At 32.7% G+C, this 18,283-nt stretch overlaps 1 protein-coding gene across 22 annotated transcripts in view; it reads left to right on the plus strand.

Moving 5' to 3' along the window:
- The window catches only part of KHDRBS2 (KH RNA binding domain containing, signal transduction associated 2), a 589,140-nt gene that overhangs the window by 185,721 nt on the left and 385,136 nt on the right, over nucleotides 1–18,283 (plus strand). For all 22 annotated transcript variants that reach the window (XR_013383276.1, XR_013383278.1, XR_013383277.1 and 19 more), the window contains exon 3: nucleotides 13,229–13,345. Coding sequence is in view for 4 of the 22 variants with exons in the window: in XM_077903521.1 (XP_077759647.1) it covers nucleotides 13,229–13,345 (117 nt within the window). In the remaining 18 variants the exon portion in view is untranslated. The remainder of the gene's footprint in view (nucleotides 1–13,228; nucleotides 13,346–18,283) is intronic.

Below are 18,283 nucleotides of genomic sequence, written 5' to 3' on the forward strand. Positions count from 1 at the left end.
CCAGGGCTGCCCTAAATATTTTATTTTTAAGTAATCTGTATACCCAACATGGTGCTTGAACTTACAACCCCGAGATCAAGATGTGCACACAAAACAAACTGAGCCAGCCAACCAGATGCCCCTAAATGTATATTTATAATGCAAGCTCGCTATGCTCAAAGAACTTAGGGCATATGCCCCAATTCCCTATAGAATAGTGCCTGGCACATAGCAAATACTCCATAAGCACTTCTTAAATGATTATGTCCATATTAAGCATAAACTGTTATATTGATTTCATGACATGACGTAGAGAGGAACAAGTCCTGTTAAGAACAAACATCTGTAATTTAGACCTGTAAACAGCTTACAAGAGATACTTTAGAAATTCAAGATTCTATATGATAGCACTGTTATGGTTTATTTAAAGATTTTTAAAATTCTAAAGTATAATATAGCCAACTTAAAGTGTTATTTTAGTGATTATTTGAAAAGCCAAAGAAATATCTTTTAAGTACTAAAAGTGCCAAGATACACATAAAAAAGAGTTATGTTCCTACATGTCATTGTACTGAGTAAACAATCATCTACTTTTACAAATGACTGTATGACAATCCCACTGTATACTACTGTAGAAACTTTTATTCAGACAGTTGTACATACTGCACCAGTTAGTGTTTGGGTTTGAACTGTGGTTATAATTAAGATTAGGGCTGTTTATTAATGATTCTTTGCACTTAATGATAGTAATTTAAATGTATTTTTCCAAATAAAAATAACTTGAGCTTGGAAAAGTAGAGTCGTATATATATGGCAAAGACATGGCTCGGAAGACATTTAAGGATGTTCCACACAGAATGAAAAGTGTTTCAAACATGACTAAAGGCTACTTAGTTGTCTGTGAAAGGAGAATGTGATTTACACTTTTAAGTGCTGAAACATAGTAAAGAATTATTTATAGCAGAACAAATGGGACATGAATTGTATATGTGTTTAAAATTCTTAAATTATTTACATTATTAAAATTATTAAAATTTAAAATTGTTAAATTATTTATGTTACTAAAATTCACGTTCAGTCATTTTTGTCAGTATATTCGCAAGTTTCTTTGCTGTTTCTGTAAAACACAGACTATCCTGTAAAATGACAAAATGTCGGGTGATTTTTTAACCTAGACCATGTTATTTGGAAACTTCCAGAGACAAATACTGATTAAGCACAAAGTATACCAGATGACCATATTATAAAGGACTTGTATTTTTATATTTGGTGTAAATGGATTCTTCTTCTCCAACTATGTATGCTTCCTTCACATTCAAATACTTCCTTCTGAAAAGAGCAATCCCCAGTGGGATTTTGGGATCTCATGGCAAGCAAGACCAATTGCTGCTTATATTTTTTATTTTTACTTAAACTCCTTTAGTTCATATATATATTGACATTTGCTGTTGTATTTTGAAATGTGTAAATTCTGAGATGACATCTATTGTACTGATTGGTATTTTAGCACAGGGTCAAAATTCTTCCCAATTGCCAAATCCAATGAATGGTTTGTTTTTCTCAATCTCTAGGCTACCTCCATCTCTGGCCTCTGTGAAAATTATTGCTTCCTGATTTCTCCACCTCTTGACTTAACTCCTTCCATTCCTCACACCGCAGTCAGCAAGATGCCTTTAGAGTAAAAGTCATCCCACAATTCGCTTACCCCATCTTCCACCCGTTGCCAGCTCAGATGCTTCAAATACTTTACACTGCTTTTAACTTAAGAGCAAAATTCTCGACAGGGTCATAAGTACCTGAATATTTTTTTCTATGTCTGTCTCCCTTCCAGCCACATTTCTTAGGGAAGAAATGGGAATTTCTTTCAGTTTATCAAACATATCATGCTCCTGGGGTTTTCTCACATGTTATTCCTTCTGCCTGGAAAGTCTCCATCAGAATTCTCATCTTCTACCTCTGTCCCAGCTTCCCATATATCCCGTCTCTGCTTTGGTGCAGTGTCCCAGGAAAAGTTTTGGTGATTAAGTGATTTATTTTTAAAAATCCAGCTTTCTTTTGTTTTCCTCATCTTCTTGTATTCTTCCAGAAACTAGTCCTTGGCCTCTCCTCCTTATTTTCTTTTCTTAAAAAAAAAAAAAAAAATGCTCCTCAGACTTCTTTCCCGGGCTGCTGCTTCTTTTTTTTTTTTTTTTTTTCCATTATCCTTCTCCCTTAGAAATTTCTGACTTTAAGTCACACATCTATATAGAAAATAGCTAGAATTATATTTTCATACTTCTCTCTCAGTATCTATCCATATATAGCTACTAGATTTCTCCATTTGGAGGGCATCTGAAGTAGAATATACCACAAATTTCCCTCTAATACTTTTGCTACCATCTTCCACAGGTTTATTCATGATGCAGTATATTTTCAATCCTCTGAATGTAGACTATATTTTGATTACTAGTTCACTCTCCTTTCTTCATATTCCCCCAAATTAATTTCGGTTACCATTTTACTTTATGCTCCATTATCATTTATCAAGGTTACACCAACATCCAATGGGCTCCTCCATCTTTAGTTTCTTTCCACTCCACTACATCTTTCCCAGTCTCTCTTTTTGAGCTTTTTAATGTCCCCCTTTTTGCCCAGCTTCTGCCTCCCTGTTCAAGACTCTGCAAAATCCTCAAACTTCCTAACTTTCCCAGTATGGGAGCAATTTCTTCTTCCTTTGAATTGTTGTAGCACTTAATGTACTTCTGTTATGGCATTTACCAGGTTCTTTTAAAATTGTTCACAGTTTATGTGCATTCCCTTTTCCCCCCACAAGAGTGTAAGTTTCCTGAAGGAAGTATTTATATCTGGTTCCCTTTGTATCCTCCATACATTTCACAAGTTCTAAATGCTAAACCAATGTGTTTAGTAGGCAACTGAATTGATTCCACCCTTGATTTTATATAAATATGTTTTTGAATAACATTTAGTTGTTGACAATTATTGTTATTATAGTTAATTGTTAATTCTAAAGTACTCTCTCTCCACCACCATTTTCTTGAATACTCATCATTGTGTATTATCTTAAATTGAAAGTAGCCTTCTTTAATAGAGTTCTCTGTAAATTCCAAGTGACACTATTTAATTTTACAGACATAGCTTGATATTTTTATGGTTGAATAAAGCTCTATATCCTTGCTCACCAATGTCCTTTGATGTTTGCTGAGATGAGTACCTGAAGTGTTGTCGTTTCCTGCCAATTTACACAGGAAGAATATTTTTTTTTTGATCTGTAACCATGGTCTCTCTTTGTGAAATCTGCAAAAGTTGTTTAACTTTGTTTTAATAGTGACAAACGCAAGAGTAGAATACTAAAGGATGATTTAATATTGAATTCCCAAATACAGAACAGCAAGCAACTCTATGATTTCCTACTGATTAAGAGAGGATTCATAACTCAAGTCAGAACTAGGATGGAGATGAAAATGGTGTTCAAATATAAAGAATTGTGAGGACAAGCAGAATTTGAGGATCAGGAAATGAGGGAGTTTAGATCCAGTTGTGGCATATGAAAGAATGGATGAGGCCATGAGCAGGGACTAGTAGTAGTTCAGACATTCTCCACAAGTGGCCCTAGTGATTGACTCTGCCCTTTCATCATAAAGCAGATGTAATCTTAGTGCCCACAAAAAGACAACTAAGGCCAGGTGAATTTCCTCTTCTGTGTAAGAAACAGAGCTGCTGGAATTAGTTTACAAACATTTCATTAGAAAAATGCTACATGTTAAAAAAAGGTTTATTTCATACAAATATTGATGAAATATTACTAATCATGAAGAAACACATTAATCAAAAAGAAAGGGTATAAAGGAAGACTATAGATTCTGGGGTATCTGATACTTAGAGGATGAATTGGTAAACTTTGAAATACATATGTTCAATATTATTGAAGTTTTATTTTCACCTAATTTTAAACTCTTCTTAGGTTTACTATGTTAAAAATGTCCCTAAAATATTTTTCTTAAAATGTCCCCAGCTTTATGAAAAGCACTTGCTTTGGCAAAAATTATTATTTTGTAGCTTTACAAATCCATTGAAATGTGTTCTTTTGGTTAATATTACTTGCCATGAGTATTTCCTTTTAGAAAAAAATTAAAAATCTGATTAAAATTGCTAAAAAGGCTTTTTAATTATAAAAGTTATTGCAAAACAATTGTTCAGTGACTTAAGCATAAATGAATTTGACATACATAAATTTAATTTTCTTAGAACACATGTGGATAAAATACCTTCAAATTATTTGAAGATATTTAACATACTGAAAACACAGCTGTGTTCACTCTATTAAGCCTCAAGAATCTTAGAGGTTCCCAAGTTACTAAATTATAGCTAAATATTGAAGACACTGCTGTGTAGTGTTTCAGTTATTTTCTGTGTTTAAAAAAGACTTTCTTTAAAGAAAAGGTTAGAACCAACGGTTTTAAGTGAACTGATAATACACCTGTCATGCTTATGTCATTTGACTTTGTTTGAAGGAGGACTGGATATAGGATGAAAGTATAGGGGGAAAAATGTCTTATTGGAACAACTTTTGTATTGACTATTTTCAGAATTTATTTTAAAGTAAATTTCCAAAAACTAAGCACAACGTAAAAAATAGTTACTAGCTTCAAGATTACATCTTATGTTTTAAAGTCTCGAACAGAAATGCTGTCCAGTCTTTGGATGGAGGCACCTGCCTTTACAGAAGAGGCAGCCATGTGAGGAGATGTTTGTAAACATTTCTTCTTGCCACCACACTTGCTGTGAGATCATCCTTGTAGAGAACTTAGTGTCCAGCACACGGTGAGCCTTCAAAAATGCTAATTGTAGCAAGCAATAGTAGCCAATAATCATAAAATCATAATAAATATAAATAAAAACATTAATATAAAAATAAAAGAATAAGGGTTACCAAAGTCAAACTTCACTATGGGTGTCAGAAACTATTACAATCTCCTGAAAAAATAATAATCATGTAATAATAACAACATGCTTAATAAGATATAATTAACATACAGTGTTATATTAGTTTCAGTTTTACAACACATTGATTCAACAATTCCATACATTACTTAGTGTTCATCACGAGAAAGGTAGTCACCATCTGTCACTAGAGAAGGTTATTACAATATTATTGACTACATTCCCTAAGCTGTACTTTTACATCTTTATGATTTACTTGTTTTATAACTGGGAATTTGTACCTCTTAATCCCCTTTATTTCACTTGTCCTTCCCCACATCCCCTCTGGCAACCACCAGAGTGCTCTTTGTATTTAAAAGTCTTTTACATTGTTTGCAATGTAACAGACTTCTTTTAGATTATTAGATTTTTAGATTTTTTAGATTATTTTTTAGATTACACATATACATGAAATCATGCAGAATTTGTCTTTGTCTGTCTGAGTTATTACACTTAGCATAATATCCTCTAGATCCATCCATGTTGTTGCAAATGGCAATATCCATTCTTTTCTTTAGGCTGTGTAATATGCGCCCCCCCCCCCAACACACACATCTTCTTTATCCATTCTTCTATCATTGGACTCTTGGGTTGTTTTCATATCTTGGCTGTTGTAAATAATAATGCAGTAAAAATAAGATCTTTTCAAATTAGTGTTTTTGCTTTCTTTGAACAACCCACATCTATTGAGCACTTAGTGTACATGTATTATTATCTTTATTCTCCCCATTTACAGATAAGAAAAATGAAGCTAATGGGCAATTAATTAATTTAGCCAAATTCCCATAGTTAGTGAATTTACAAACCCATATCTGGCTTCAGAACCATGCTTTTAAGCATTATGTTCTACTTGTTCACTGATGTTGGGGCATTTTACTTATCCAAGCAATAATTAGGGGGAAAAAAGTTTTCTGAGCCATCCCTCATTGTTGGCTCCAAAAACTGCAGATATTAGGGAAGTGATAAAATCACGTAAGCAAACTTAAGGTATGATAAATAAATACTTGTTGCAAAAGCAAATGGTGGATTGTATATTTACAAGTTTTAAATACACATTAAAAGGACTGCATATTTAAAATAATGTTACATAATTAATGTTACTCAGAAAAGTTCCTTTCCATCAGTTTAAGTTAATTCTCTGATTATATAACACCTTTATTCTGTTGGATATATCTGTTCTATTTCAAAAGCTAGAGTTTATGAAAGAATTAAAAGAGATATCTCCCTTACAGTTTCAGACAATTGGTTTCAATTGGTCATTAGTTAGAAATGAAGCTACCGTATTGAAATAGTGTTGCAAAATGGGTCACAATAATCAAGGCATAGAACAGAAACTTCTCAAGAGTATGGTCTATATATATATATATATATATATATATATATATATATATATATATTGTCAATAACCTGTTCTCAACCAGGAATGCATGAAGTGCTGTCTCTTCCTTTCAGCAATAAGCATTCCCAATGGAGACATCACTTTGAGTGCTTTGATATTTTTCTATTTGATGTTTTACTACTACCAGTAAAGGGGCAAGAAGGTTCTATAACAGAATATTAAAGAAAAGTTCAGTCAAAATTTACTCAACTGGAATTGATCTGTTTGATTTTTTAAAGTTATATATAATATTTAACGCATTCAAAGAATATGTGTAATCGTCATGCAGAATAAAAAACAAAACAAAATGGATACTCATAAACCTCTAAGTTAAAGTCTAAAATATTACCTATTACTTTGACACCACCTGAATGTTTCCTTTGATCACATTCTCTACTATCCATTCCCAGACATAACCAAGACCTTGAATTTTCTGTTTACTATTACACCTGTTTTTTGAGGATTAGATTAACCACTTAAGCATTTATTCATAAATAAAATCTTATTAATTTTGCTCATTGGGTTTTATAAAAACAGTGTCATATGTATAGAGCTTGAATTTTTCACTCAAAATTTTTTTCTGGGATTTAACAATGAAATTTTGTGTAGTTACAGGTAGTTTGTGTTCACTGCTGTAAATATTTTACTACTGATACATAACAGTTTACTTAATCATTTGTACCAGTCATGATTCTGGAAGGAAAATAGGATCTACTCTGGACATAATATTATAATCTATAAGAACTAGCATGATGTTGGAAGAAATGAGGGTCAGGACCTTATGAAAGTTGCCACCCATGGACAGTGAATACTTGAGCCTGAAGCTTGCCAGAACCTAGAACTGGAAGCTTGGAACGGTCTGTGGGTCTCCTGTATCCACAGAATGGGAGCTCATGTAGCAGTCAGTAAAACAGCCATGCTGAGCACCATGATTTGCCAAGAATAATGGACTCCAATTCATGTTCACTTTCTGGATCTCATGTAACTTCCTGTTATTGACAAAATCCACAAAAGGTAGCATATGTGGAGGGGGATCTGGGAAACACAGACATAGACAAGTGTGTTGTTATAGGGTTAACCTGACAGCATATCATTCTTGAATTGATGGCTTTTCCCCAATTATTTTTGCTCTTACAAGCTTTGATATTCCTGTAGATGTGCTAAGACTTCTCTACAGAATATGCCCAGTAATGGAATAGCTGAGACATAGGTTAAATATGTTTACAGATCTACAAGACAATGCCAAAATGGTTGTATCTATTTACATTCCTTTAGGCAGGGTGTATGAGTCTTTATGGTTTCATATTCTGACCAATATTTGGTTTCTGACTACTTCATTTCTACCAACACAGTGTGTACCATCATTTTAATTTGATTTTTGTTTAAATTCTAATGAGGTTGAAATTTTCATGCATTTTCTTTTGCTATTCTTTCTTCAGTAACATTCATGATTTTATCTTTTATCTAATAAACTGTCTTTTCCTTACATTTTTATATTTGTTTTTGTAACCTAATGTTTTATTGGTAACATGTATTCTAAATATTTTCAAATTTGTGACTTATGTGTTCTTCTTAAAATATTCTTAATTTTAATCAAACATTTATTTTACAATTAGCACATTTTTATGTCTTGTTTTAGAACACTTAGACATTATTTCCCTATATTTTTCTGTCAGAAATTTAAAAATTTTGCATTTCACTCCTAAATCTATAATCCATCAATATTTATTTATTTTTTATTATAATGTAAGAAGCAGTTTCATTATTCTTACCATGGATAGCCAATTATGCTCTGTATTAGACAGTCCCTTCTTTACTTAGGATATTAGATTCCTATTATTTCTGTAATAGTTAACACAAACTTATGACTTAAAGCAAAACAGATTTGTTATTTTACAGTTATGAAGGTTAGAAGTCTAAAATGGTTCTCATGGGCTAAAATTAAGGTGTCAGTAAGGCTGCATTCCTTCTGGGTGGTTTAAGGGAGAATCTGTTCCTTGACTCCTACAGCTTGTAGAAGCTACTCTTATTCTTTGGTTCATGGCTGCCTTCCATCTTCAAAGCCAGCAAATGCATTACTCCAACCTTGAACTCTGTTTTTTAAATTTACAAGGACATTGGGCACACCTGGATAACCCAGGATAATCTCTTCATCTCAAGATTCCTAATTTAGTCACAGTTGCAAATTCCCTTTTGTAGGATAATGGATTTACAGATTCTGGGTATTCGTGCATTGACATCTTTAGGCGCCATTATTTTGCCTTTGTGCTTTGTACTGCTCCCTGTATCATATATTTTAACATGAGCAAGAGTCTATTTCTGGATTCCATTGCTCTATTTCCTATGTGTTCCAGGACTATACATAATCACAGTATCATAATTAATATAGCTTTATAATGAATCTTTGTATGTGATAAGCATAATCCTTAACTTGTTCTGCTTCTGAATGTTTTGGCTATTCTTGGGCTTTGACTTTTTCATGCATATTGTACAATCAGTTGGTGACTTGATCCAAATCCTGTTTGATTTTAATTAGAACTGTACAGAATCTATAGATATATTTGAAAATAATAGATTGAGACTTTCTATCCATGAACATAATCTATCTCTCAATCTATTTATATCCATTTGACAGCTTTATTAATGTATTTTATATATTCTCTGTAAAAGTTTTGATGTTAAACAATTAAAATTATTCTTAGAAAATGTAATTTATTTTTTACTGGTGCCATAAATGGTATTTCTCTCTCTTTGTAAAATTACTAATTATATGTTGCTGATGTACGAAAATACAATTGATTTTTTTATATTGATTTTGTATGAAACACCTTGCTAAGCTCTTTTACTGAATCTAATGATTTTTCTGAAATTACTTTGAGCTTTTATGTGTTTAAATTATATAAGCCTTGAGTGGTACTTTGTTTCTTACTTTCTGACATTTATAACATTTATCTTATTCAATGGCTTAAATTTTCAGTGTTGACTAAAATAAGAATGTACATCTTTACCTTGTTTTTGATATTATTTAATTATTAAATATACAATTCTTACTGGGTTTTAGTAAGCTTCCATTGGGTTAAGGAAATTTCCTTCATTTTTCAGATGATGTGAGTTTTGTAATGACTGAAATTGAATTTTATAAAATTATTTTTCTTTTTTAAATAAAATGTTAGCCTTTTTTTCTGTTCAAATAAAATGTTAACCTCCTTTTCTCCATTGCTAGTAAGACTTACAGTTAGAGATTATAAATCTTAAACTACCTGTGTATCTGTGATAAACACAACTTACTCATTATGTATGTCTTGTATATACAACAGGCCCTGGTTATGCTACTGCTTTGTTATGTGGGTTTTGTTTCATGAGCGAATTTGCTTTATAAATTCCCTTTTCTGCTTGACCTTTACTATCAAGGTTATATTAGCCTCTAACTGAGTAAAGGGATATTTCTCCATTTCTTTCTCTGGATAGTCTGCTATTAGCTCACAATCTCCAGAATTTCCTGGGTGAATTTCAAAACTGGCTTCCATACACAGAGAGCAAGGACAGACTGAGGAAAGAAGTAGGCTACTCCATATTGGTAGATGAAAAGTTTAATGAGCAATGGAACTTATATAATGAGGCTTGTCTTGGGTGGCTACAAAATGAATAGATCTCAGCATAGAGACCTTAATAGGGTTCAGTCATGTATACAGCCCAGATGATCTCAATAACACATCATTCTTTCTCAAAGCTGTGTCCTTGAAGTGGCTCCTATTGTGGGATCAGTGGGCAGAACATAAATTCCAAGGACGAAGGTGGGGGTTAAGAGCCTCTGGTTGCCAAAGACCAGGTCATGGGGTCAATAGGCAGTCACATCTTTCTCAGTGACTCCTCCAACATCTGCCTAGATTGGAATGATGTATTTCTTAAAAGTCTAGTGAGATTCCTTTGTCAACTGCCTGGGATTAGTATTTCTTTGCAGGACATTTAATTATGATATTATTTTAAAAACATTTATATGTTTTCAACTTTCTAAATTTTCCTCCGTTTCTAATTGAAGTACTATTTACATATTGTGAAATGCTGAGGCTGTAGCATACAACTTGAGGAGTTTTGACAAAAATGTACCTATACATTTAGCAAAATATAGAATAATTCCACCACCCCAGATGTTTCCTTTTTGTCACTTTCCAGTCAGTCCAAGCTTGGCCTATTTTCCATAGGCAACTACTCTTGGGAATTATAACACCATACATGACTTTGGCCTCTAGAGTTTTGTATCATTGGAATCTAACACACACTTTTTTGTATCTAGCTTCTTTCACTCAACATAATTGAGAGGTACATCCATGCTGCTGTGTTAATCACTGACGATTAGCTTTCTATTTTTGTATAAACTTATTGATTCTGTTTGGATGGGCACTGGTTTATTTCTAGTTTAATGGTGATTATGAGTAAGATATCGTGGACATTCTTTTTTTCTCGTGGACATTCTTACACAAGATTTTTTTTTTTTTTTGATCCAGGATCCCTGGATCGAGTCCCACATAGGCTCTCCTTGAGGAGCCTGCTTCTCCCTCTACCTATGTCTCTTATGTCTCTGCCTCTGTCATGTGTCTCTCATGAATAAATAAAAAATAAATAAAACTTTATAAATAACTGTCAATCTTTCCATTTCAATTATATCATTTTAAACTCCTAGCAGTGGTTGCTCTAGTAGTTCCACATCCTTGGCAACATTTGGTCTTTTTTTGTTTAGTAATTCTGATATGTGTGTGTTTAATTATTGACTTGATGGAGTTTTTTATAGATCTACATATTAATCATTTTTTTAAGTTTTTGTTTTAATTCCAGTTAGTTAACATTTAGTGTTATATTTGGATACTAATAATTTTTCAGATGTATGCATAGGGAGTATATTCTCCCAGACTGTGTCGAATCTATCTAATTCCTTAATGGCTTTTGGGTGAGCAAAAGTTTTAGTGAGTGCTGTTTGCTTATTATTAAGTAACCTTTCTCTGTTTAAATTTGCAAAGACATTCTTATATGCCTTCTAACTAACATTCTGATAATTTTAGTTTTTATGTTCACATCTATGATTGATCTCAAAGTTTGCTTAAATGTGAGGTAGGACAGAAAAAGGTTTTTTTGTTTGTTTTGTTTTGCTTTATTGTTTGTTGCATATGAATATCTAATTGTTCTAGCTTTATTTGCTAAAAATTGCTTTTCAAATTTTATTGCTTATATACTTTTGTTGAAAATCAATTTACCTTCTATAATTTTTATGAAGTTTATGCTGTTCCATTTACAGCAATCCACACTTCAGGGCAATATTAAATAAATGTGGTGAGAACAGACGTTTTGTAATTTATCCTAGATTTAGGGGAAAAGCATTTAGTCTATCACCATTCAGTAAGGTGTATTTCTTATTATAGGACCATAGACTTAAAAATATATATAAAAAGCCTCTGATTTAGAAGGCAGTAACTTAATTTTATTTATCTTTGTTTTTCAGTACCCAACACAGTTTTTGGTGCATTCTAGCCTTTTGTATTTTTTAAATTAATCAGCAAATTATTATCCTAGTCATTTGCTGTGGTAATGTTCTTTTAGTAGCTGACAACATACTCTGATAACTGCTCCTATTTCACCTGTTTTTAACCATGTTTCAGGATGAATAAACAAATTATTTATCCTGAATAAACAAATTATTCATCCTGAATATTCATTATTCATTTCAAATTGAAAAACCTCCAAGAATTTCCTATTTAGAGAAAATGTTTTGTATATATGTGCTATCAGTGGTGTTTTAAAACTTTTCTGTATATGTGATCACATCCTTTATTTACTGATCCTTAGAACAACTCCTTAACATAGAGAATGTATGTGATTTGATGAGTACTGGGTATTGAACTCGACTGATGAGTTATTGAACTTTACATCTGAAACTAATGATGTACTATATGTTGGCTAATTGAATTTAAATTAAAAAAGAGAGAGAATGTATAACTGAAGAATAATGGAATTGCTTTTTTTCCGAATCATGAAATTTGGAATAGAATATTATGGGCACAGATAATGCTTAACAAAAATGAATATTAAATTTTACTCTGAAAATCTTTTTAAGGGGTGCCCATGTGGCTCAGGCAGTTAAGCATCTCCCTTTGGCTCAGGTCATGATCCTGGGGTGCTGGGATCGAGCCCTCCATCAAGCTCTCTGCTCAGCAGGAGAGTCTGCTTTTCCCTTTCCCTGTCTCTGCTCTTGTTTTTCTCTCTCTCTCTTTCAAAAATAAATGAATAAAAATCTTAAAAATCTATTTAAAATGTTAACTTTTGTAATTTTGAAAGTGCAGAGTCTTTTTTTTTTAATTTCAATAATCTGATTGGAAAAAGAAAAACCTTAGTTCTTTCTCCCGAATTTCTTTCTTTTTTTTTTTCTTTTTTTTTTTTTTTTTAAGATTTCAGTTCTTTATTCATGAGAGACACAGAGAGAGAGGCAGAGACATAGGTAGAGGGAGAAGCAGGCTCCAGGCAGGGAGCCTGATGTGGGACTAGATACCGGGACTCCAGGAACATGCCCTGGGCTAAAGGCAGGCGCTAAACCTCTGAGCCACCCAGGTGTCCCTAATTTCTTTCTTTTAGTTGATTTATTTATTTGATTATGTAACTACTATATGTGATATGTTCAATATATTATTGATTTTGGCGATCCTTTAAGAAGAGGCATTCATTTTAAAATGAATCCTAGACCAGAGGTCTGAAATAGTTTCATGTGTGTGTCTATGTGTATGAATGGCATAACTCTCTTTTGCATGGTAAAGTTTGAGAGCCCATAAACCATCATTTATTTTTAGTGAAAATTATTACTTTTTTTCTACACTAAAACAGAATTCTATTGATTTTGTTTCCTAGTTCAATTTTGTGGGGAAATTGCTTGGACCAAGAGGAAACTCCTTGAAGAGACTACAGGAAGAAACAGGTGCTAAAATGTCTATCCTGGGCAAAGGATCAATGAGAGATAAAGCAAAGGTACTGAACTTTGAATTTGATATTTAACACAGACAGGAGGTTACCTGTAACACTCATGCTCAAAATTACAAGCACATCTACACAGTTCTCTTGTCATTTCCTATGATTTTCACTTTCTGGGACCACATTGTTGCACTCTCAGTCAATTCCTCTATTTTCGTAAAAATCAATTACCCATCTTTTTCTTTTTTTTCCCCTAGAACATGTAATTCTGTGTCTTTATTTTCTTTAGTCCTTTGTGTGGGTTGTTGTCAAATCTTCTCACTTTTTCTGTGTCCCTGTAGGATGTTTCTATATGTCTATGCTCATTTTCTTTAATTCCCTGTCTGAATCCCTTTTCTCTCTTCAACTGTGCCACCTAATCACATCCATTGTATCATTCTCTCTTTTTATCTCTATACTTCATTTCACTCTGAGCCTCTTACCCGAAGCAATTTCAAATACTTATTTGCAAATCCAAGAGAATTCCACTTATTTTTTAAAATTTTTGGTGATATTAAACAACTCACCTGACCCCAAAAGAACAAATAAACTAAGAAATATATGAAATTTGATGTTCAAAATGATTTATTTCACATCTGAACTACATCATTTTCCCATTTTATAAAGTGATAGCAATTTTCTCTGTGTTAGAATTCATTGTTTTGGAAAAATAACCACCATTTATTGAGATTTATTCATAAAAGATCTTTTAGAATTCATTGAGAAAGGGTGGATATATTAAGGTAATATTATTTGACCAGGCCATGCTTTTCTGATTCGATATGTTACCATGGAAAATATTCAAAATATTCAAACATTTACTTCTGACTATAGAAATTACTTAGAAAATTGTTTAGGAGTTCTCTCTTTTAAGTATTAATGTGAAATCTTGACGAAAATTACAGTGGGAAATGTTACCGAACAGATATCTCCTAGTCTTATACTATGTACTTCATATTTGTGTGTTTTTATATTCTTCGCAATTTTGTAAGATTTAGATCAGTCATCATCTCCCTAATGGGGCTTTTCTGAAACTCCTGTGATAGGTTAAATCTTCTTATCACTTAACATATTTTTGAGATTTTCTGTTTCTCTCATTAAACTATATACTCCTACCATCCAGGGAAATATTCCAGTCAGCTTTGCTTAAGCAGAGCATCTGAATAGGCGCTACATATCTTTCAAAGGAAATGGGTGTTTATTGTTTTTTCCCATATATTTGGAATTTTTTTTTCCTGTTCACAGAGTTTTACATTGGATTCCTTTTTCCCTGTGAGTATGTTAGGAACCAGCATAACTATTTGAAAATCTAGTTGGAAACAAATTTAGTTCTATTAAGTTTCCATTAGGTTTAATTTACTGATATTAGCTGTTACTTAAAATCCAGCATCTCATTGATTACCTTTTAGGTGATCTATCATGCTTGTCTATGCTTCAAGTATTTTCATTGTTCCTTTACAAAATGAAGGAAAATGAGAACATTTAATAATAATAATAATAATAATAATAATAATAATAATGTATTGCACTATAAACTACATTTTATAGAATCTAGATAAGACCTTAACTGCCAAGGATGGTGGGGGCACAGTTAAAACAAAACCATAGATATGGATATGCAAAAATTAACCTCAGTGAATAATTGATTAAAATAAAAATAAATCCTTGGTAAAATATTAATCACTATGCCGCCATTTTACCTCTCTGCAACATGACCTGATCAGGAAGGAAAATTTCATATGTGATTTTGTTCTTCCAACAAATAAATAAAACTTACCTGATTCTTCAGGGGAAGTATATACATGTGTATGTATATATATGACCACACAGGAATATATTCATGCATTAATTGCAGAATTATTTATTTCTGGGTCACACTATGTGTCATCTATAGTTCTAGTTCATAGTAATGAGTATGATCAATTTTTTTCTCCTTCTAGAGATCACATTCCAATGGGAAAGCCAGACAATAAATAAGTGAATAAACATTTTAATAACTGTTATGTATTAAAATAATACAGATTATTTTTCTGTGTTGACTCTGCTATTAAGATGCTACACAGTACATATATATATATATATATATATGTTTTTTTTTTTTTTTACACAGTATATATCTTAAATTTGATCTGTGTTTCATGATAAAAAGGAGGTTATTTGGATAATTATCTAAGTCAGGACAAAATTACTATGCAAAAGCAATTCTTATACCTCTGCTGTGTGCTCAACTATAGATTAAATATTAGGTTCAGTAGAAAAGTATTAGGGATGCCAGGGTGGCTCAGTGGTTGAGCTTCTGCTTTTGGCTCAGGGCAGATCCCAGAGTCACGGGATCAAGTCCCACATAGGGCTTCCTGCATGGAGCCTGCTTCTCCCTCTGCCTGTGTCTCTGCCTCTCTTCTGTGTCTCTTATGAATAAATAAATAAGATCATTTAAAAAAAAAAAAGAAAAGAAGCATTAGACATGAGTCAAGCCCTCACACAGCTTTACAGCTTTTAATTTAATTAAACATCCTAATCTGTTTAACTTTCTTTAAAAAAAAAAAAAAGAAAGAGTTAAAATATCAGTCACTGAATTAGAGGGTGGAGAGAGTTACATTCTTATGACATTCTCTCTTTAACTTTATTTTTACAAATCTAATAAGATTTTTTCATCATTAGAACAATATGAAGTTTAAGATTTGTTATAAGATCATTATAAAATTGTGTGATATAGAATTCTAGTGGTTTAGTGTAGTAAGATTCTAACAAGTTTCAGTGTTTTTATTTGTCTTATTTTGGTTTTGGTGGGCTTGGGGGAAATATTCCTTTTAGTTTAGTTATACCTAGCAAATAACTCTATGAACAGAGAGAAAACAAAACCAAAACCAAATGAAATGTGGTAATATCTGAGGTAATACCAGTAATAAAATCCTATCTTATATTCAATATTTTATTCCCATACTAGTCAGATCACTGAATATGCAAACTCACATTCTACTTAAAACTCTCCAGGAATGTTCGAACAGAAGCTAACTTTTAGCGGTGATGATAAAGATATTCTTAGAAAAAATTAGAAAGTAATATATACAGTATGTTTGCAATATTTCAAAATATCTCAGGAAATTAACTGGCAGTTCAGAAATTTCTTTAAAGTTTGAGTCCCTCATATACCATATGGCCAGCCAGTTCTAAATAACCACGCAGCTGCAGCTTCTCTAGCAGTTGCTTCTGAGCAGTCTTCAGGGGTAACTTACTGTAGCTTTGGAGAGAGTGTTGCTATTTTTAGTGATGCTGATGGCAGAGATTGGCGAGAGAGAACAGAGAAGTGGTGGTCTACAGGCTTATCTTTGAAAGAGTGAGGAACAAACATATTATCTTCAAGAAACAAGATTTGAGAGGTTAGAGGAGATCAGAACCAGATAAGAGTGAGGAAACAGCAGGAAAGCATCAAAGCAAATTTATCACCTACGTTCATTGTCTTTAAATGGAAGTCACAGATAGATATGTTGCAAATAAATTATATTGCAATGAAAGGTATTTGGGCATTTATATTAGTAAGCATGGTTGAAATTATGGAATGCAGTCTTAAAACATCGTGATGATTTTATGTTAAAAGTAAAGTGCTGTTTGGTGGAGTTTTATTTGAAAGTGTGTGATCATTCTCTAGGCAAGCCTTTCTCTTTGATGTGCTAATATCATGTGCAGTTTCTATTTTATAATATATCTTCTGTATTTGGTGATGGCTACTTTAGTAAATCCTTTCTGATTTCATGGCAATTTGATTTTCATCGACAATAAAATCAACCGAAAACCTTCAAAGTGATGCTGCTGCCTGGTGGGTGTGAAGCCCGTACCAATCATCTTTCTCTCATTTGGCTTCTGGGCTATGCCTTACATCAAACAGCACAGTTAGTCTCTCAAATCCTGAAGGGGCGAGGCCATGCTCACTGCTTGTCAGTCAGGCTGGGATCGGTTATGTAGACTCCTGTTTCAACTTTTTAATATCCTTAACAACAAAGCAATTTGTAATCCCACAAAAATCAAGAGCCCAGACAGTAATTTTAATTTGAGCTGTGCCCCTAATAAACTGCACCGTAGATCAACAATGTTTTTTTCTCCACTTTGCTCTGCAGGAAAGAATGCCTAGCCTATCATGACTGCCAAACAGAGATAGAAGAATAAGCCTTATTCTTTGCTTAAGTATCACTTGAGTTTGTAAAGGACAAAGAGTATATGAGGAATTACAGATAGGCGAGAATTTATTTTTGGTTTATTCACTGCATTCTTCTGTTTCTTGGATCTGAATTTTGAGAAATGAGAGTAACTGACTAAAAGGTCCCACCTGAAGGATCGTGTAGTAGCACATGTGATATGGAACAGTGCATTGTAAATACATATTTTGTGAGAACTCAAGGAAACTTGTTTCAATGGTGAACCAACACAAGGTTATTTCAACATATGATATATTCGGACTCCAAGTGACCAAACAATTAAAATAGTCAGGTTTGAGTTGAAGAGTGAAATATATCATGATACTAGTGTGAAATAATTTTCAACATTAACATGTTAAACCCTTTTATGTATAATTTGTCGTTCACTGTAGGGGGCTTTGACTTAAGAATGAAAAAAAAAATACCATAAACCTATCCAGGCTCAGTTCTTCATAAACTTCAATGACAAAGCATGAGGTGGCAGTTTTTTTTATATGTTGTGAATCAAAGTTCTATATTACCTTAAATCTTAACATTCCTCTAGTCTGATTTTATTGACAATTAGACAAATTTATTTTAGTTTTTGTGGTTAAAGCCTGCTGTTTGAAAAACCTCCAAGGACCTAACGTCTCGACTGTAAACTAGGGATGTTATACAAAAAAATATATTTTTAAAGTTACTAGTATAATTGGTTTTCCTTCGTTGCCACTTGTCACTCATGATTTGGACTGCACCCTTGTTTCCCATAAGAAGCGAAATGAGG

Source organism: Canis aureus, chromosome 7 (assembly GCF_053574225.1).
Source record: "Canis aureus isolate CA01 chromosome 7, VMU_Caureus_v.1.0, whole genome shotgun sequence".
In the NCBI taxonomy this organism is placed as follows: Eukaryota; Metazoa; Chordata; class Mammalia; order Carnivora; family Canidae; genus Canis; species Canis aureus.